Source organism: Grampus griseus (assembly GCF_964374135.1).
Source record: "Grampus griseus genome assembly, chromosome: 20".
Lineage (NCBI taxonomy): Eukaryota > Metazoa > Chordata > Mammalia > Artiodactyla > Delphinidae > Grampus > Grampus griseus.
In genome coordinates, this window is record NC_139014.1 from 20676389 (window position 1) to 20697924 (window position 21536).

General features: G+C 52.4%; 1 protein-coding gene and 1 pseudogene across 2 annotated transcripts; one reads left to right on the forward strand and one right to left on the reverse strand.

Annotated features, from left to right (window-relative positions):
- Positions 1–10924: 10924 nt before the first annotated feature.
- Positions 10925–11731, reverse strand: LRRC3C (leucine rich repeat containing 3C; the record flags this gene model as incomplete). Its single annotated transcript, XM_082679767.1, has 1 exon — positions 10925–11731. The coding sequence occupies exon 1, from the start codon at positions 11687–11689 to the stop codon at positions 10925–10927; it is 765 nt and encodes a 254-aa protein (XP_082535893.1). The 5' UTR covers positions 11690–11731.
- A 1634-nt stretch (positions 11732–13365) lies between these two features.
- On the forward strand, positions 13366–16151 carry LOC309838341 (ribose-5-phosphate isomerase-like; annotated as a pseudogene). The gene is made up of 3 exons: positions 13366–13392; positions 14484–15061; positions 15963–16151. The product of its transcript is annotated as a ribose-5-phosphate isomerase-like (transcript).
- Positions 16152–21536: the final 5385 nt, after the last annotated feature.

Consider the following 21536-nt stretch of genomic DNA (forward strand, 5'->3'; position numbering starts at 1 on the left):
ACTTTAAAATTATTTATTTAGGCTGTGCCAGGTCTTAGTTGCGGCACGTGGGATCTTTTCCTGTTTTTGTTTTTTTTTAAATAAATAAATTATTTATTTATTTATTTTTGGCTGTGCTGGGTCTTCGTTTCTGTGCGAGGGCTTTCTCTAGTTGTGGTGAGCGGGGGCCACTCTTCATCGCGGTGCACGGGCCTCTCACTGTCGCGGCCTCTCTTGTTGCGGAGCACAGGCTCCAGACGCGCAGGCTCAGTAGTTGTGGCTCACGGGCCCAGTCGCTCCGCGGCATGTGGGATCTTCCCAGACCAGGGCTCGAACCCGTGTCCCCTGCATTGGCAGGCAGATTCTCAACCACTGCGCCACCAGGGAAGCCCCCACGTGGGATCTTTGTTGCTGCATGTGGGCTTCTTAGTTGCGGCGTGCATGTGGGATCTAGTTCCCCAACCAGGGATGGAACACAGGTGCCCTGCAATGGGAGCATGGAGTCTTACCCCCTGGACCACCAGGGAAGTCCTTGCAGTAAAATTTTAAATTTCAGCCCCTGCCCCCATCCTTGACCCCTTCTGCCCATTAGTGCTAGAGCAGAGGAAAAATAGGCATGGGTTAAGAATTTGGAAACCTGAGTTCTGTAGAGAGCTCTGCCAAGAGCCTGCTGTGTGGTCCCGGAGAAGTACCTTCTGCTCTCTGGTCCAGAGTGCTCATCAGTGAGAGAGGGAGTGGAGCTGGATGCACTCCCACATCGTTTCTAGCGTTCAATTTTACCCTAGTTGTCATCCCTGACACCCATCTTGCGACCCTCAGATCCTCATCAGCTGTGTCTGTTGGGGAAGGAACACTTTCTCCATGGACGTGGCTAGTAGCTGCTGTTGCTCCTTGCTCAGCTCTGCAGAGGGTAAAGGAGTAGAGACCACGTGAGGGACAGGGGCACACTCTCTCCCTCTGGTGGGCAGCGGATTGTAAGGCAGCTCTGGTAGTTGGGGTGTGTGTGTGTGTGTGTGTGTGTGTGTGTGTGTGTGTGTGTGTGTGTGTGTTGGGGGACAGCAGATTCAATCCCCTCCAGGAGAGGATAAGAGAAGTTTCCTAAGAGGATACATTCCCCTTTCTTTTAGGAAAAATGGGTGGGTGGCTGGGGTAGAAGGGCTTGCACTTCTTGCCTTTTCCTCGGAGGTGACACCTGGGTTTGGACCCTGAGACACTCTGCTTTGTAGCTGGTACCACAGCACGCAACCTATGCAGTTGCATTGGGTCCCATGCTTGGTTTAATGCTCTGCTGTTGTCATCTTGAATATTTCTTAATAAATTTTTAACAAGGAGCCCTGTATTTTTCATTTTGCAGTGGGACTCGTAAATTACGTTGCAGGTCCTTCTTGGTGCAATTGGGCCCAACCCAGTAGGCCCATCAGTCACATCGGAGACTGACCCCATCCCCACTCCCGACCCTCATCACTAAGAACTTCCAGCACGTAGAGGATGTATCCAGCCAGTATGGAACGGAGTTTGCTAGAAGTCTCCTGTAGTCATTCGAGGACTGAGTAACCGGGCCCGCCCCTCGGACTCCCAGAACCTCGGGCTTGTTAAAATCCAGGGCCCCATCCACCTGGCAGAGAGATGGGAAGTGATCAGCTAGATACTCCTGCAGTTAGTGAGACAGAGAGCTCCCCGAGGGAGAGGGAGCAGGTCTCCCCACTCAGAGTGAGGATTCCCTCAGGGCAGGAGCCTAGTCTCTCCCTTAGCATAAAGAATCCTCCCTCGAGTGGACGTGCTGGCTGAGATATCCCTGAAGGAGGCCAGTCACGCCCCATCCAACCTGCATCTGGCCCCAGCAACCCGTAGCCCCGCCCCAGGCCGCCCACTCCCGCCCCCAGCCATGTTAAGCCCCTCCCCTCGTTCCCGTAGTCCCGCCTTCACCATCCGGCCCCGCCCCCGCGGCGGACAGTCTAGCCATCACCAGTTTAGCCCCCCTCCCAGGGACCCCCGCCAGCCGTTTAAGCCCCGCCTCTCGCCCCCTCAGTCCTGCAGTCACCACTCCAGCGTGCTCTGGAACTCCTTCATCACCCCGCCCCCAGCCTCCCGCAATCCCGCCCACTCCGTCCCGGCCCCGCCCCCAGGAGCCCCAGCCCCGCCCCCGCCGTGTCCCACAGCTCCTGCAGCCTCCGCCCCTGGCCCAGCAGCGCCAATCCTTCCCTCAGCCCGGCAGTCTGCTGTTCCGGGTCAGGCCCTTCAGCACCAGCAGCTCCTCCTCCACCTAAGCCCGTAGCTCCCGAAACCTCGTGGGCTCCCGGGGCACCGGCTCAGGCCCAGACAGAGCTATGAGGACGGGACAGTGGTGACTAGGACCCTACTTTGCTCTGTCTGCCTTCACATAACTTCACCCAGAGGGTCCCCCCACCCCCAGGCACAGAGGCCCCCTTCTGAGGCTTGGTGTCCTGTGTCTCCCTCAAGTGCCCCTCCCCAGGGAAAGAGGATCAGGGCAGGGTCTGGTGTGGGGTGACGGGGGAGCTCAGCTCCTTACAGTATTTTTTGATGGACGTTCAGGACCCTGCAGAGAGGAAAGGGACTCCACGGGTGACTGTGGCCGAAGAAGGAGGACTGAGAGCCCTAAAGGAAGAGGCGTCCTCCTGACCGCTGGTGCAGCCCCGGGTGGGTTCAGCCTCATCCTGCCTAGAAGAGCCTGGTGGAGCCTGGGGCAGGGGTAGGATGCACTTAAAGGCCCAGGAAACCTGTGGCTGGGATGCCTGTCATCACTGCACCCTGAGAGACCCCTCTGCATCCCACCCACCACCACCCCAGGGTTTTGAGAAAGGGCTCTGGGCTTGAATTCCTCACTTGACCGGTTTCTTTCCTTTGCTGGAGAAGGAGGATCTTTGTGTCCCTCTCGCCTTCTGAGATTTTGTCCACCCTTCCCCATCCCCGATCACATTATGGGATGTGGAGGGAAGAAGAGTCCTTCAGCTTCTCTCACCTTCGCAGGGGAACAGCTTCAGGTTCTGGTCCTTGAACGCGAGGATGTCTGTGAGGGCTCAGAAATGGGGCACTGGCTGTCACTGACTCCCAACTCCTCCTTGCCTTTCCTGGCCAGCTCGCCTCACCACACACACCCACATAGTGTGGTCTCCGAGAGGGGAGGAGTGGTGAGCGGTGTATGCTTTAGGGAGCTGCACAGAAAGTGTTGGAAGGGGCTGGGGTCATCAGTTGGTTTGGGGGGCAGAGCCTAAAGAGGAATGGAAGACCCCCACCGCCCAGATTTCAGCCCTGAGACTGGGGGACCAACCCTGGGCTGTCTGCCTCCCCTCCTCTCCTTCACATTCACCCGGCTCCCATCCAGGGCACCCCCCGCTCTACCCAGTGACTACTGCTTGGGGTAGGCTGATGGTGGTGTTGGGACTGAGAGAGCCCTGGGGAAAGACAGGTCGTCAAGGGGCAGGTGGTGGTGGCGGAAGATGGAAAAGAAATGAAGAGAGGGGAACTTCGCAGAGGGAGGTGAGAACTCTGGCAGGGGCTGGAGCTGTGAGCGAAAAGCACCGGCTGGAGTCTTAAAGCCTGGGGTTTGCTCACAGATTGCCCACTGAGTAGCTGGTGAGCCAATGGACTTTTCCGAGGTAGTTTCCTAAACATGTGAGATGGGGATTGCAATAGCAAGTAGCCTACCTATCTCATGTGAAATAATAGGTGGAAAAATCCTTAGAAAAGAGAAGAGCGGTATTATAAAAGATGAAGACGCCATTATTAGGGGAACTGGATGAGAGGCAGGTATGGACGGGAGAGAGGTACATTAGGATGCCCTAATGATGGGCAAGGATGCAGGGGAGATTCAAGGGCTGTGGGAGGGAAGGAGTGGGGGCAAGCGTGTGTATGGATGGGGTGGGGCATGGAAAGTATCTTGGAGGTTCCCAACTCTGAATCCAGCAGCAGTGAGGAGGGGGATGGAATGGCCCCTCCAGTCTCGCTCCCCTCCTCCAGGGTGGCTTCCCTCAGCATCTCACAGCCTCGGTCACCATGTACAGACAGGTTTTCCCCATGCTCCTGAAGCTTCTTAGCTTCTTGTGCTGCGGGGGTGGAGCTGGCTCTGAGTGGGTGAGGCTCTCTTCTGATCCATGTCCAGCTCCCTCAGTGGCACCCCTAGGTCTACCCTTCCCTCAGCCCATTCCCTTGGAAGGAAGCGTGTGTGTGTGTGTGTGTGTGTGTGTGTGTGTGTGTGTGTGTGTGTGTCTCAGAGGGACAGGGGACCTGTGGGTTCTAGTCTTGCTTCTTCCCTGACTCCCTGTGTGACATTGGACAACTCACCATCCCTCTCTGGGCCTTTTCGTAAAGTGAAGACCCCTGCCATCTCTGATAGCCTGAACCCCTCTGGGTGGGGGCATACCCCTTGGTGCCAGCCCCCTTGGCTGGCCTGGCATCCTCAACCTGCCTCCCCACCTCAGTCAGCAGCTCACCCCTTCTTAGGTTTTCCAGATCATTCACAATGCTGAGGTTTTGGATGTCCATGGAATTTTGACATTTGCTGCTGACTGTGACAGAGATACTCACCAGGTGCCCTACGACTGCAGTCTTGGTGATCTTGGAGTCTTTTCTTGGTTCTCCAGGACAGACACCATGCCATTGTGCTTGTTCCCATACATCCTTTGAGAGAACCTTCACTGATGGCTTGACTCTGCATGATAAATTGCCCCGACCCCTAAAATGAATAAAAATTGAGTGCTGACTTCAGACATTAGTTTTAGTGTGGGGACTTGAGTTTATTTTGTTTGTTTGTTTTGTTTTGTTTTTCGGTACGCGGGCCTCTCACTGTTGTGGCCTCTCCCGTTGCGGAGCACAGGCTCCGGACACGCAGGCTCAGTGGCCATGGCTCACGGGCCCAGCCACTCTGCTCTGCAGCACGTGGGATCTTCGCGGACCGGGGCACGAACCCGTGTCCCCTGCATCGGCAGGCGGACTCTCAACCACTGCGCCACCAGGGAAGCCCTTTTGTTTTTTTTTTTAAACATTCTAAAAGAGGAAGAGAGTAATCGTCATAAGTGCAGAAATGAGTATTGTGACTGGGAGGAGATAAGCTGGATTTTCCAGGGACCTGAGGCAGGTGTGTGGGTGTGGTGGTGATTGTGGGACATTAATTGGGGACAGAGAGACAAGAACAGAGAAGGGCCATGATGTGCTGAATCAGGTGCTGGAGAGCCATCTTCACCCATTCAAAGGGCTGTCGTTTCCAGGAGAGACTGGGCTGCTCTGCACAGCCTCAGGGCAGATCTTGGTCCCATGGAGGAAGGAACAAGGAGGCAGCCCTTGTAGAACAAGCATTTTTCCAATAGTCTTTCTGCATTATTTACTTCTGCCCTCATAGGAGGGAAACTTTCTCAAATGCATCACGGGCTCCCTGTCCCTGAAAGTGGACACTCCAAGATTTGACCTCTTTTGCAGGTAACTCAAAGTCAGTGAGATTAATAGTATGCATTTTGCCAACATCCATAGGCCCCTTAGAGGCGTGGAGAATAATTTGTCCACACAGGGTCATTTAGAAGACACTACATGTAAATTGGTGCAGCCACTATGGAAAACAGTACGGAGTTCATCAAAAAACTAAAAATAGAGTTGCCATATGATCCAGCAATCCCACTCCTGGGCACATACCTGAAGAAAACTGTAATTTGAAGAGATACATGAACCCCAATGTTTATTGCAGCACTATTTACAATAGCCAAGACATGGAAACAACCTCCATGTCCATCAATAGATGAATGGATAAAGAAGATGTGGTACATATATACAGTGGAATACTACTCGGCCATAAAAAAGAATGAAATGAAATAATGCCATTTGCAGCAACATGGATGGACCTAGAGATTATTGTACTAAGTCAGAAAGAGAAAGACAAATATCATATGATATCACTTATATGTGGAATCTAAAATATTACACAAATGAACTTATCTCCAAAATAAAAACAGACTCACAGACATAGAGAACAGACTTGTGGTTGCCAAGGAGGAGGAGGGGTGGGGGAGAGATGCATCAGGAGTTTGGGATTAGCAGATGCAGACTATTATATATAAAATAGATAAACAACAAGGTCCTACTGTATAGCACAGGAAACTGTATTCAATATCCTGTGATAAAACATAATGGCCAAGAATATGGAAAACAATGTAGGTACTTCCTTGGTGGTCCAGTGGCTAAGACTCCGTGCTCCCAATGCAGGGGGCCAGGCTTTGATCCCTGGTCAGCGAACTAGATCCTACATGCCGCAACTAAGAGTTTGCATGCCACAACTAAAGATCCTGCATGCTGCAACTAAAAATATCCCACGTGCCACAACTAAGACCCGGCACAGCCAAATAAATAAATAAATATTAAAAAAGTAAAAAGAACGTATATACATGTATAACTGAATCACTTTGTTGTACACCAGAAACTATCAAAACATTGTAAGTCAACTATACTTCAATAAAATAAATTTAAAAAAAGAAGACATTACAGGGCCCTACTGCATTGCTTTTTGAGTTCTTAAAAATACTTTTAGGAAGGTCTCTCCCTGCTCTCAGGCTGTTGATACTCCCTGCTATTATTCTATCTGTAGTGAACTTTTTTCCTACTTCAAATATACTGCTTCTAACCTGTTGTATCAAGGAAACCATAGTCCCAAAATTATTAGAACTCTATGTAAAATAAGATTTTAAAACATAGGCGAAATAAATGGGTTCTGAGTGAGTGCTCCTGTGAACAAAGTATCTGAACCTTTGCTTTAGATGCCCCTTTTGGGCTCACGTGGCCCCCGCGCACACCTCTGTCGCCCGGACTGTCATCACTAACTGTCAGGTCTTCCAAGGATGGGCACCACAATTTCCTCATCTTTGAATCTGCAGCACCTGGTATGTAGTAGTAACTCAATAAATGTTTGTTGAATGAGCCAGTGGACTTGTGGTGGCATGCGCTTTGGCAGCTAAGATGCCTTGCTCTGTCTGCTTGGTTTTCTGCCTTCCTGGTTTGGGAAATCATGCCTTACAGGCAACCGAGGTTACTGATAACAGGACCCCAGAGAAACGAGAGGAAACTGTTTCTGGTTAGAACTCCCCATAGTCTAATGGGGGAGGTACTTGGAAGAAGCTGCCTGGGTTCTCCTGGTTTTGATACTGACACCCCTCATTCAGGGTTGCACTTGGAATGTCTGCCAGGAGCCCAGGACAGGAAGAGTGGGGCACTACTTCTTAAGGGCCTCCCTCAGCTCCCTTGTACTCGGTTTGTTCTCTCTCCACTTCCTTTAGTAGATAATTAGGCTTTGTACGTGCTTCAGTCTCTGTGTCTGGGAGATGTCTTGGTCTCACCAGCATCAGAGATCCCCAAAGAGAAAGGACCCTATTTCTTCCATTAGTCTGGGGGTTCCCTGAGAGATAGGGTCATAGCTCTCCTCCTCAGACTGGGGCTCCCTGAGGGCAGCGTCTGCTTTCTCTGCTGCTCCAGAAGCTGGTGGTGGAAGCGCTGAGTGAGGGACTCTCCTCTCCTCCCACCTCCACCCACAGACCACCGGCTCCAGGGTGCTGCCCGTGGATGACAAGCCAGGATCTGCCTTCCTGGGTTCTTGCATCAGAGCTGGACCAGGCATGTGGCTGGGCTCTCTTGGTAGCTGGCAGCCTTTTTTTTTTTTTTGGCTGTGTTGGGTCTTCGTTGCTGCGCACGGGCTTTCTCTAGTTGTGGCGAGCGGGGGCTACGCTTCTTTGCGGTGCGCGGGCTTCTCATTGCAGTGGCTTCTCTCGTGGCGGAGCACGGGCTCTAGGCGCACGGGCTTCAGTAATTGTAGCACGCGGGCTCAGCAGTTGTGGCTCACAGGCTCTAGAGCACAGGCTCAGTAGTTGTGGCGCACGGGCTTAGCTGCTCCGCAGCATGTGGGATCTTCCTGGACCAGGGCTCGAACCCGTGTCTCCTGCATCGGCAGGCGGATTCTTACCCACTGCTCCACCAGGGAAGCAGCTTTGTTCCTGGCTCCAGCACATCCCGATGGGAGAGGTTGGTCTTGACATAACGTGTCCCCCTTTCCTCTGTACCAGGCAGAAGGTCCAGAAGCAGGCAACCGAAACGAGGCCATCCAGCTGCCTTGCCAGGGCCCACGTGGCGTCTCGGAACACTGGTCCTATGATCACTGGTCTCCGGCAGAGATAAGGATGGGGCTGAAACCACTTCTGTCACCCCTTCCTGCCTGCCCAGAGGACAAAAACAACCCAGAGGCCAGGGTGCTGATGGTAGGGCTTAGGGGTTCAGTAACTGGTGTCCTAGCAGGACCTTCTCTGAGGCTGTGGCGGCCCCACTTTGCCCAGTCTCCTGTGATGGGCTGAGCCGAAGTTACTGCGTTGGACACCCCCCTCACACCAAGTTCTGACTCAGAGACCCCAACTGGCTCGGGCGAAGAGGTCTCTCCCTGGGGAGGAGAGCCGGTGAAGCATCTGTCTGCCACCTCCCTACCCTGCCCCCCCATATTCTGCCCCACTTGTCCTCCCTCTCCTTTCCCTCCTGTCCTAGCTCCAGAGAGGGAAAGAAATTTGAGCCAGAGGGGAGCCATAATGATAACTGGTGGGACGTTTATTATCCAGGGCTCCAGGACCCCTCCTGATCCGGGCTCCAAGCAAAGCTTCCCTCCCTGGATCCTTTCCCATCCTGAACTTACATCTGAGCATTGGGGTTAGGGATGACGGTAGGGGAACGCACTCTCTGCAGACCTTAAAGATGCTATCTCCGCTGCTCAGGATGACAGGAAGTTGAATGAGCCTCCAGGAATGGGCATCAACGATAGGGACACGGTGCCCCACCCGACCCCCACCCTCCCACCCCCATGGGTCTCCACAATCTACTTCCCAGAACCTAGGGAGATGAGTCCCAGCCTGATTCCAGAAGGGGGTGGGTGAGCAGAGTGGGACAGATTCTGAGAGTGGCAGGGGAGGGAGTGACGGAGGGTTTGATAGGGATGGGGCCAGGATTCTAAGGCCCAGGCCAGGATGTGGCTGGGTGGACGGTCAAAGGTACAGCCTGAAACTTCCCACATCCAAGTTCTTTCCTCCATCCCTGAGCACCTCTGGAAATGAAGAGGGAGGCCCATGTCCCCTGAGAAAAGAAGATGGGGGTCTGTCCCATGTTCTTCTGAGATGAGTCAAGTTGAGGTTTCCTGGATGAGGTGAGGAAGCTCAGCGTTGGAGTGGTGGGAAGAGCCTCAGGGATCGAGAGAGGAGGGGGCAGGGCTGGAAAGGAGACAGGGAAGTCAGGATGGGTCAGAGGGACGAGGGGAGGTGACTGGATTCCTCTTTGCCACTCCTTGAGTGGCCGCCTATTCTGCCCCAGGCTCTGCCGTAAGTTGGGTGGAACCCTGGTTCAGTGGTTCTTATCTTCAGTTTCTACTATGGGTTCCAAGAGCTTTCCCAAAGTGGCTGTTTCCTCCATGGAAGCCACGTGATGTATCACCCTCACAGGGGCAAGGGACAGGGAGTGTTGGCCCCTTTGGGTCCCTTGAAAAGCCTATTTGGTGATAGGGATGTCTCGTATGGCCCCCTCCTTCAGCCAACCTGGTCTCTGCCCTCCCCCTCTGCCCAGGAATTCTTTTACTAACTTTGGGCACATCTAGTTTCTCCCTACCCCTTGCTCAGACTCCCGCTGAGAGAAGGGACAGACAGCTAAGAGAGTACCGGCTCCCTCTTCCTTTGCTTCCCGTGCACCCCGAGCAGGCTGGAGACTGATGCCTGGGCTTTGGCCTCCTTCCCTCCTCCCTTGTTGTCCTCCCTCCATGTCCCCTTCCATTCCCCATCCTTCTTCCATTCCATCATCATTAATGCATAGGCCCTGGCATGCCTGGCAGACAGGCTCTGGTGTCAGGAGCTGGGAGGTAGCATGGGAGAAAGGAGCTGGCACGCAGCCCAGTGGGAGCACCCGCACCAAAGGGGTGGTGGAGGTAGCAGAGAAGGTCTCAACACCCTCCCTCTCCTCACTGCGGGGCCACATGTGTTCAACAAACTGAATGATAAGAAAGAGATCGGGGCATTAATAAAGGGGCTTTATTGGATTGTCCAGTGATGTTCTGGGGATGGGAAACCTCCCCACCTCCCTTCCAGCTCTCTAGTGACCCATCCCCAGCTCAGGCAGAGCAGAAAGTTCTTCTCCCCCAAGGGAAGGGGTTCAGGAAGCCCTTCTGGGTAAAAAGGAGAGAGCAGAGAGATAGGGAATCTCTGGAAAAGGAAGCAGGGAGCCCTAAGCCAGGGGGTCACAATAGAAGGTACAGGGAGAAGAGCCTGGGGCTGTGAGAGAGGCAAGAAGCATGGGGCAGGGGGCGGGGAGGGGAGCTTTTTGGCAGAGGCGCGGGAGAAGAGAGGAAGAGCCCACGGGGTCCTTTCTGACCTCACTGCCAGCTTGGTCCCGCCATCCCCTTGCCCCTCTATGCGCCCTCTTCTCCAGCCCCCAGATATGTCTTGCCGCTGCTCAGACGTTCGAAGTTGTTTAACATCTTCTTCGTCTTGGTCCACCGTCTTTCAGCTGGGGGCCTCCCTCTTCTGCCCCAAGCCCCCCACATTCTCGCAGAGTCAGTTCAAACATCCATACGGCGCAGCCTTTGAGATCACCTCCGCCACGCTCTCAAGCTGCCTGCTCCTACCTCCAAGTTGGCATACGTGACCATCTACCATCGTTCTCTGTTCTGGGGTCCCCCCATCACTGTGGACTCAGAAGCTCTGGGTCTCTGAGTCTAGCACAACCCAGACCCAGCGTCGGCGTCAAAACTCCCAGGCACCAAAGATGGTGCTGGAAGAGTGAGAGAGATCAGGTGTTTCGGGGAGACAGAGGAGGAAGGAGGTGGAATTGGGGGGTGGGAAGGGGCTGCAGAGGAGGCAGAGGGGGTGGGAGGAGAGGAGAGGGCATAGGAGCAGGGGTGTGGGGTGCAGGGTCGGAAGAGTAGCCCTGGTCATCAGACCATGGTGCTGAGGGTAGAGGAGTCCTCAGAGTGCACAGGCGGCACGGGGGCCCGCTTGAGGGGACGTCGGGTCCCATCCCGGTTCTCCCACACGTACTGGGCCAGATAAGCCACCACCAGCACCAGCCAGCCCCCCATGGTGACCAGCAGGGCCACGTCGGTGCTGTGCCGGGCCCCGCCCCGCCCCGTCCCACACAGCTCTTCCTCCTCGACCAGCGGCAGGAACTCTTGCCCCACGAGGTCTGATCGGGCTCCGGGGCCACAGACGATGCCCGTCTCAGTGCCTGGTGCCAACCTCACCCGCCGAAGCACCTCCTGCAGGGCACAGTCGCAGCGCCACGGGTTGGCAGACAGGTTCACTTGGATCTGCAGCCCCGCAAAGGCCTCCACGGGCACCGAGGCCAGCTGGTTGGCAGAGAGGTCGAGGTGGCGCAGCGTGCCCGCCAGGCCCTGGAAAGCGGCCCCTGAGACGTGGGCAAGGACATTATGGGATAGATCCAGCTCCTCCAGGACAGGCAGGTGCTGGAAGGCCCCAGCCGGCACGGACGCCAGCCGGTTGGCGTCCAGGTAGAGCTTGCGGGTGTCGTTAGGGATGCCGGTGGGCACAGCCCTCAGGCCTGCCTGGCTGCAGCGGAATGTCCGCTCCCCAGCTTCTTCTGCCACGTAGCAGCCCTGGGGAGACAGCCGGGGGCTGGGCACAGTCCCCCCTGTTCCTATCACCAGCAGCAGGGACAGGAGGTGACCAGCTGGTGGGAGCATGGCCGCAGATTGGCATAGTCCTGGAGTGGAGTAGGATCTGGGGAAGAAAAAGCCCCGTAAATGAAGAATGAGTCCAGAGAATTCCACTCCCACGGCCAGCATTCTCTTCCTGAAGTCCCCCTGTGGATTCCTTTTGGGCCGGGGCCTCTCCTTTGGGAGCTCTCTCAGGCCTGCGTGGCTTTTTTGCTTCTTTGGGGTCCAAGACTCCTTATTGGGCCCTTTGGGTAGAGGGTCCCCTGGGCCTGAGACTCTTCTAGGGTCTCTTTGATTCTGGAAGGCTAATCTATGAAGTCTCTTGGTCCAAAGCCCTACTGGTCATTCTGGGTCTGGGGGCTTCTCAGTGTCTGCTTCTGCTCATGTATTGATTTCCTTCATTGGAATACAGGCTTTTCCTGCCAGCCTACCTGGATGGCTGCCAGGTGGGCCAGGTAGGCCCCGGAGAGCCCGATCAGCAACAGGGCTTTGCAGCGTCCAGCAGGCTAGGTGATTCAGGCCCCAGCTTCTGTACCCATTCACCCTTTCTCCTGGAACGTCCGCCCCTCTGCCCGTCCCGGCTTTGTCCTCTCCGCCCCACTCTTCCCCCCTGTCCTCTCCTTCCTCCTCCCAGCCTCTCACCCCTGTTGGTGGGAGAGCCTTCTCCTGTGCTGCCGTCTCCCCGGAAGTAGCCTCCCTGCTGCTCGGCTCTGGAGACCCGCTTCCTCCTCCAGAAGCCTTGCTCGCTCGCTTGTAGCTGCTGGAAGTTGGGGGCTGGGGCCCAAGAGTGTTGGGTTTCCTGGCATATGACTCCAGGCCCCAGGTGTCAGATACCTGAGCCATGGCCTGGCCAGGCGATGCCAAGAGAGGGCAGATCCCGGACCCTGATGAGCTCTGCCTTGGGAAGACTGGGCCTCAATTCCATTCCCTGCCTCAGACTCCCCTTCCAAGGCCTTGACATGCTATCCTCCATCCTTCCTTTCCTAGCCGGGGCTGAAACTCTGCCTCTTAGAACCTCTGCCCTCTGCCCAGAGCCTGGCTGAGCAGAGGGAACCCTGCTTGGCAGGCTTGGGGGGCAGAACTGGGGTGGGCCCCCTCTCACATCCACTGTCTCCTGAACTCATCTCCCTTCAGCTCCATACCTCCCTTCTGCCCTCCTACAGTGCACCGTCTCCCATGGTGAACAAACTTTCCTCAGCCTTTTCCTTGGAAAACTTGTCTCTCTCTCTGCAGAGGACCTCATCTCCTGGCTCCTCGCAGGGTACCCGACCTCCTTGCCTGGCAGGGGGCACTGCATTAGTTCTCTGCACTGTTGGTAGATGGCCCCTCAAGGAGTTGGAAGGGGTTCTTCAAGGTTTCTGAAGTCCAATACGGTCATCTACAAGTTTTCACGCTGATTTTCTGTTCTGGATTGGAGCTGACTGAGATTCTCTTAGTTTGCTGGGGCCTTGAGCTCCCAAGTTGGTACTGTTAACTCTCCTTCAGGCCCAGGAGTCAAGGAGGGCTTGTACGACTTATTCCCCAGGGTCTTTTGATCCCTACCATCACGTGCAGCCATGCCACCCCATCACACCACCCTTTTTTAATGTAAAGGAAGGGAACAGAAAACTGGGTGTCACAGAGATTTGCACAAAGGAGCCTGAGGTCATACGCTATGGAGACCTTTCTGAGAAGGAAAACCTTGCTGGATTTTGTAAGAGACTATGGGTGACCAGAATCGGACAACAGAAGTGAGGGCCCAGTGCAAAATGAAAATGTGGGGCTCCTTTGTTCAAAACTGTTAAGAATTTCAAGACGGCAACAACAGCACATCGTAAAACCAGGTGCAGGGCCCTTCTGAATGCAGGGCGTGAGGCCCTGTGGGACTGCACAGGTCGCAGGCCACTGAAGCTGGCCCTGTAGGTGACCTTTGGACGAGCAATTTCAGACGCGTGATGGAAGCCAGAATCAGAGGGTAGGATACTGGATGATGTTATCTGTGGGCATGTATTTACCACTGACTCATTCTGGTGACATCAACAGGGTCATTTCTCAGACTCCCGTTTGTCCAAGGAATGAGATAAGACACACTTTTTACACCTGGACAGGAGAAGTGAACATTTTGTCTGTGGTTGCTTGTTAGTTAGGCCAGACACTCTGCCACTGAATACTTGGGAGTCCATTTTGGGATTGGGCCTGAAAGCAGAAGAGGAAGCACGTGGAAGCCTACCCCTCCCACTGCTCTCACGTCACACTGGGCAGGGGCTTTAACTAAGGCACGAGAGGTGAGTTATCTCCTTCTCCGACTAGGCCAGCTACCAGGAAAGAGTGGGACTGGGGTTTCCAGCACAGCAGCTGCTGGAGAAGTAGGAAGTCTGCTCACCTAGGAGGATCCAGCTGGCTCATGGACGTGGTGCATTGAGGGTGGTTAAGTGCAGTGCTCAGTAGAGAAGGGAGAACAGAGAGGAGGGAGGAACCACACTCAGGACGGTGCACAGTGCAGACTGGGGGTTGACAAGATTGGAGCAGAAGTTCTTCCCTGCCATTCATTCATTCATCCATTCGTTCAGTGAGGGTTTCCTGTGAGCCCCATGTTATAAGTAGTACTGTGCTCAAGATTCAGCCCCTGTTCTGAGGGTCTCAGATGGCTGTGGTTAACCCAGTGGTTCACCCAGTCTGCACATTAGAATCACTTGGGGGAGTTTCTAAAATTAGTTATGCTTGGGTTTACCTGTACCAATTTTGTTAAAATCTCTGTGCGTGGGGTCTAGGCCCTGGTGCATTTTAAAAAGCTCCCCAGCTATTTCTAACGTGCAGCCTGAGTTAAGAACTGCCGGTCTAGACAAGTACTGGTGGCGGGGACGCTAACAGCATCTGCCTGGCCCCCTCCGTCACGTCCAAGGCTGAGGAGGCCAAGAAGCTGGCAGGCCGTGGAGCGGTGGAGAACCACGTGAGGAATAACCAAGTGCTGGGAATTGGAAATGGTTCTACAGTTGTCCACGCCGTGCAGCAAATAGCTGAAAGGGTGAAACAAGAGAATCTGAACCCCGTCTGTATTCCCACTTCCTTCCAGGCCCGTCAGCTCATCCTGCAGTATGGCTGAACTCTCGGTGACCTGGACCGACACCCAGAGACTGACCTCACCATCGATGGTGCTGATGAGGTAGATGTTGATCTCAATCTCATCAAGGGCAGTAGAGGCTTCCTGACTCAGGAGAAAATCGTGGCTGGCAATGCCAGTTGCTTCATCGTGATCACCGATTTCAGGAAAGGTTCAAAGAACCTCAGGGAATCAGTGGCACAAGGGGAACCCCCATCAAGGTCATCCCGATGGCCTATGTCCCAGTGAGCCGAGCTGTGACCCAGAAGTTTGGGGGCGTGATTGAACTTCGAATGGCCATCAACAAGGCAAATCCCTTGGTGATGGGTAACAGTGAGTCCCCTACATATGAACGAGTTCCGTTCTGAGAACGCATTCATATGTCCAAGTTGTTCATAAGTCCAACAAAGTTAGCCTAGGTACCAATGAACACAATCGGCTCTATGGTACTGTACTGTAATAGGTTTATAATACTTTCATACAAATAATACATAAAAAACAAACACAAAAATTAAAGAAAACATTTTTAATCTTACAGTACAATACCTTGAAAAGTACAGTAGTGCAGTACAACAGCTGGCATACAGGGGCTGCATCGAGTGAACAGGCAAGAAGAGTTGCTGACTGGAGGAGGTAGAGGAGGTGGGAGATGGTAGAGCTGAAGGATCGTCAGCAATAGGAGGCGGAGGGCGAGCTGCAATTCCACTCACGCCTGACATGGATGGCACAGGTTCTGATTCCTTGCTGGATTCAATTCTATCTACCCTCTTGAAAAAATGATCCATGATGTCTGGGTAGTAGCTCTTTTTTTCTCATCATAGATGACATGGTGGCACTGGATTGCATCCTGAACGGCAGCTGCAACCTTCGTGAACCTTTCTACGTTCGGGTCCTGTGCTTCGATAACTAACAGTACCTCCTCAAATAAAGAAAATCCCCTTGCCATTTCTTGCATCCCGACTCTCTTCGGTTCTTTAGTTACTTCTTCCTCTTGTCTCTCTTTGTCCTTTCTCTGGGCCTCCAATTCCACCAGGTCTTCATTAGTAAGCTCCTCATGTTGCATAGCAACAGCACTGTACAGTAAAGTACACAAAAGCACAACTTGCAGAGGATGCACGCATGTGACAAGGTACGCCAGACACATGAACTAACTTGCGTGATTGGACATGTGAACGCACGTTCGCATCTTTGAAAGTTCGCAACTTGAAGGTTCATACGTAGGGGACTTACTGTAATGGGAATTTTATCCTGGACTGGAAGTTTGACGGGGTCCACAAATGGAGTGAAGGGAACACAGCTATCAAAGTGATCCCAGGTGCGGTGGACACGGGCCTGTTCATCAGCATGGCGGAGAGAGTCTACTCTGGGATGCAGGACGGCTCGGTGAACATGAGGGAGAAGCCTTTCTAAAGCGGCCCTGCAGGAGCGGAGTGTGTTCCCCTCACGTCCCCATCCCACCGCCGAGGCGGACATGCCTCTCCAGGAGCCTTTGCCTTAAAGTATCTGTGCCATGTAGACAGCTTGGCAGGGCGGGGGGGGGGGTTGAAGGTTAAATCCTGTCCTCTGACTTATTGTTATTAAATGTCTTTTTAAAAAAGAGAAATACAAACAAACATATATATTTTTGCTGTTAAAAATACTCAGTTTTTTTTAATAAAGTAGAACTTGATTTCATGTCGTATATGAACCATTTACCAAAAGAAAGGAGGACTGTCTTTTAAACTTTTAACTTGAGGCTGCTGGTTAAGCTTCTGAATATTGGGTTTGCTGAGAGGCGTAAATCAAACTTTTCTTTAAACTGGTGAAATGAAGGGCGCAGCCAGCAGTGATTCCCTGATGGCTTACTGGAAACACTGGATTTGTTTACTTTTCTGCCACAGTTTTGTTTTCAGTTTTTGTTGCGATTATGCACAACATGTTTTAAGATGTGAACTCCAAAAGTCTGGTGAGTGTAGTGGCGTGGCACTCGTGACGCAGAGTGTGTAAACTATCGAGGGAAAGTGTGGGAGCTCTTTTGCTGAGATGAGGGGGTTCGTTCAGACCCCTCTTGTTGGAAGCCATTGGCCAGAAATACTTACCACTGCTGCCAACCTACTGCTGTGAGCAGCCTTTCAAAGACTGTGTTTTTAATATGTTTTTCGTTCCCTTATTACTCAGCCATAGAAAGGAACGAAGTTGGGTCATTTGTAGCGATGTGGATGAACCTAGAGACTGTCATACAGAGTGCAGTAAGTCAGAAAGAGAAAAACAAATATCGTCTATTAACGCATAGATGTGGAACCTAGAAAAATGGTACCGATGAACCTATTTGCGGGGCAGGAAAAGAGATGCAGATGTAGAGAACGGACTTGTGGACACAGGGGGTGATGGTGAGGGTGGGATGAATTGAAGGAGTAGCATTGACATATATACACTACCATGTGTAAAAAAGATAGCTAGTGGGAAACTGCTGTATAGCACAGGGAGATCAGCTCGATGTTCTGTGATGACCTAGAGGGGTGGGATGGGAGGAGGGAGGTCCAAGAGGGAGGGGATATATATATACATATAGCTGATTCACTTTGTTCCACAGCAGAAACCAATACAACATTGTAAAGCAATTATACTCCAATAAAAAAATAAAATAAAATTTTTTTTGTTCCTTTATTGTTAGTTGCATGGCATCAGAAGGTGTTACCTCTTTATGTTGTTTGAGGGCTGAAATAAAACAGTGTGGGGCCATTTTGAAAGAATAAAAAAAAAAGAACTGCCGGTCTAGAGGGAGACGTGGACGTGTGGACACACGTCCGCACAGTGCCTTTAATGTGATGTCTGCCAGAACCAATGTGTGAAGCCCAGAGCTGTGAAGCCCAGAGAGAGGTTAAGTCACTGTGGCAGACTCTGCTGGTGTTGTTGGGGGACGGGGGGGCGACATTTTAACCTCTACCCAGTTAGGGCTTTTCAGGTGGGCTTGGGAATTAAAGTACCATAAAACAGATGAACAGTAGAAAAGCGTACACATTTCTATGTCTTGGAAGGGGAGGGATAAATTGGGGATTTGGGATTAACAGATACGCACTACTATATACAAAAAAGATAAACAACAAGGTCCTACTGTAAAGTCCTACTGTGTGTGTAACTGATTCACTTTGCTGTGCACCTGAAACACTGTAAATCAACTTGACTTCAATGGGGCTTCCCTGGCGGTCCAGTGGTTAGGACTCTGCGTTTCCACTGCAGGGGGCCGCGGGTTCCATCCCTGGTCGGGGAACTAAGATGCTGCAAGGTGTGTGGTGCGGCCAAAAAAAAAAAAAAAAAATCAACTATACTTCAATTAAAAATTTTTTTAAAAAATTTATATTAATGACACGGGAGCCCTCATAAGGAAATGGAGACCTAGGGAAGTGGCAAAACATTAATACTTTTATACTAGGTTGAATAAAGAGCAGTGATTGTAGCGAAGTGACTAAAATATACGGGGAGCTTAAAGGAAGGGAAAAACTATTTTAACAAGGCCTGTTTGTACAGAATTCTCTTGGCTTTGATTCTCCATTGAAGAACGTTTCTTTTCTCCCCATACAGGGAGGGCATCTTTCACATGGGAGTTTGGTCTCCTGTTTTCTGAAAGAAAAGGGGAGATTAGAATGCTCTTCTTGCATCTGCTCAAAATAATCCTTAAGCCCAAGTGGCATATTTTGAGGTGGTGTATTTTTTTTTTATAAATTTATTTTATTTTTGGCTGTGTTGGGTCTTCGTTGCTGCGCGTGGGCTTTTCTCTAGTTACGGCGAGCGGGGGCTACTCTTTGTTGCTGCGCGTGGGCTTCTCACTGCAGTGGCTTCTCTTGTTGTGGAGCACGGGCTCTAGGTACATGGGCTTGCAGTAGTTGTAGCGCACGGGTTTAGTTGCTCCACGGGGTATGGGATCTTCCCCGACCAGGGCTCGAACCCGTGTCCCCTGCATTGGCAGGCGGCTTCTTAACCACTGCACAGCCAGGGAAGCCCCTGGGGTGGTGTCTTCTGCCACCCTTCAGTATCCATTCCTAAGCTCCTTCCTTGATAACACACAGTGTTTTGGGAGTAGCGATGTGCTCCGACCCTCATGACAGAGCTGACTGGTCCTCTCAGTTTGTCAGAAATCTCGTCCACTTTCCCAGACACCTTGGCAGCTGGGCGTGGTCCACTGTGATCAATGACGTCTAAACAGAAGTCTGCTAAAGGGGTTTCTAGGACAGTCTTTGATTTGCTCATAAAAGAGGGTGGTTTGGGCCCTCCCCTTCTCTGTACAGCTTTCTTTAGGCTTTGAACATGAAGGGTCAACCACAGTCTTTTGTGACCTCGAGGCAGCAAAGCCAAAAGGAAAGGTAAAGCGTATCACTGAGACATCGGCCTGGATATTGCTGAGCCGCTCAACCGACACAGGCAGCTGCCCACCTCTGGACTCACTATGTGAGAAAAATAATCTCCTGCTTCTTTCAGTGCTTCTCAACTTGGCCGCACATTCGAATGTGGGAGGTTTTGAAAATTACGGATGCCTGGGTCCACCTCAGAGATTCTGATTAAATTGATCTGGCATGTGTACAGTGATGGGACTTTTTAAAGATCCTTAAGAGATTCTGATGGCAACCTAGGGTCACAAAAATTCCTTTGCTTGGGTTTTCTGTTGCTTTTAACTGAGAGCATTCCTACCTGATACACTAACTTTTCCAGGATGTTAGGGAAGGCTTTACCAAGGAGTAGCATTTGAGCTGGGTCTTTAAGGCTCGGTTCATCAGGTGAAGCAGCAGAGTATGTGCAGGGTCAAGGGAGCACGAGAAGGCTTGGCTTCTCCTAGACAGTAGAGCAGAAGGGGTGGTGTCAAAGGCTGCAGTTAAAGTGGAAAGGGACCAGATCCCTGTGGTCTTATACACCATGTAAGATTTAGGACTTGGTTCTATGGCTGATGGATTGACGGTTTTTTTTTTAATAAATTTATTTATTTATTTTTGACTGCATTGGGTCTTTGTTGCTGCGTGCAGGCTTCTCACTGCAGTGGCTTCTCCCGTTGCGGAGCATGGGTTCTGCGCCACCAGGGAAGCCCGATTGAAGGGTTTTAAAATTACCTTTGATATTTGGATCACGTTGCTGGCTCTGTGAGGGATGTATTGGTGGAAGAGGGACCAGTTACTGCAACAGTCCAGGTGGGAGGTGATGAGAGCATATGCAGGTGACTGATCCCCCAGGGGTCAGTCCAGGTGGGAGGTGATGAGGGCCTGGGTGGACGCCAGAGCATGGGACTGAAGGAGCTATGCCTGGAGGAGCCCAAGATCATCAGACATTTGTGCCACTGGGCACATCCCTTCCCAATCCCCTTGGGCCTTCGGTTCTCTGGACCTCATGGCCTCTGAGATCCCTGCCAGCCTGATGTTCAATGTGTCTATGATGGTGGGACAGGGAAGAGGCTGAGGCACGTCAGGGCCTGGCTCCCAAGTTCAGGGTCCCAGAAAATAGGTCCTTCAGGCCCCCACCCTGGGCCGACTGAGTCACAACTCCTTCCTCCAAGGGGAGTAACTCCATGCCCCAAAGATGTGACCTTGGAAGGAAGTTCAGCAGGCTTCTAGGACCCTATCTGCCTGATGTTGGAAGCTCCCAGATCCAGCATGGGTAGAAGGGGGTCAAAAGGAAAGCAGGAGGGCTGGCTACTTTACCCATCATGTCAGCCAGGGACCCATCTAACGCCAGTCTCCTAGGCAGTGTGGGCTGGAGGGGCAGCAAAGGCCTCTGCCATTCCTGTTCCTCGCGGAAACTGACAAGGGTGTATACATCTCCTGCTCCCATCCTCCGATGTACTCTCTCATTTGTTCAACGCACACCTCCTGGGCTCCTTAGGCCTTGGGGATGCAGAGAGAAGTAGAACAGCCCCCAGACAATGGTGAAGATGGATGTGAGCACAAACACAGCCCCCTGATAGCCTAGGGTGGGCTCTAGTTGAGGTGTTTGCAGGCGTCGGAGGAGCCTAGAGGAGAAGCAGTGGATTCTGCTTGGACAGTTGGGGAAGGCTTCACAGAGAAGGTGACAGGTGAGGGGTGGCCTTGCGGGACAAGTAGGAGTCTACCAGATGGACGAAGGCATTGTAGGCTGAGACACGAGCAGGAAAGAGTAAGATGTGTTCTGAGAATGGTTAGGGGCTTGGTGTGACTGTAGTTTGGGATGTATGGGTCTATTACCTCCCTCAGCTAACGTTCACTGAGGACTCAGTATGTGCAGGAAGTGCAAATATGAGTAAGAAGTATGAAGCAGGCAGCCTCCAGGGGAAGCGGACGTGTAAAAGGTAACTTAAATACAGCACCCTCAGTATAGGAGAGAAGTCTTTTTTTTTTTTTTAATATTATTTATTTATTTACTTATTTTTTTTAATTTTTGACTGTGTTGGGTCTTCCATTCTGCGTGAAGGCTTTCTCTAGTTGGGGCGAGCGGGGGCCACTCTTTATCGCGGTGTGCGGGCCTCTCACTATCGCGGCCTCTCTTGTTGCGGAGCCCAGGCTCCAGACGCACAGGCTCACTAGTTGTGGCTCACGGGCCCAGTTGCTCCGCGGCATGTGGGATCCTCCCAGACCAGGGCTCGAACCCGTGTCCCCTGCATTAGCAGGCAGACTCTCAACCACTGCGCCACCAGGGAAGCCCAGGAGAGAAGTCTTTACGGGGCACCTGTGGAAACATGAGGGACTCATGGTTGGAGGAGTGTGTTTGTGTCCAGGATTGACTTTTGGGAGAAATGCCACTCCTAGTTGTGTGACCCTCGGCAAAATATTTAAACTCACTGTACGGCAGTTTCCTCAT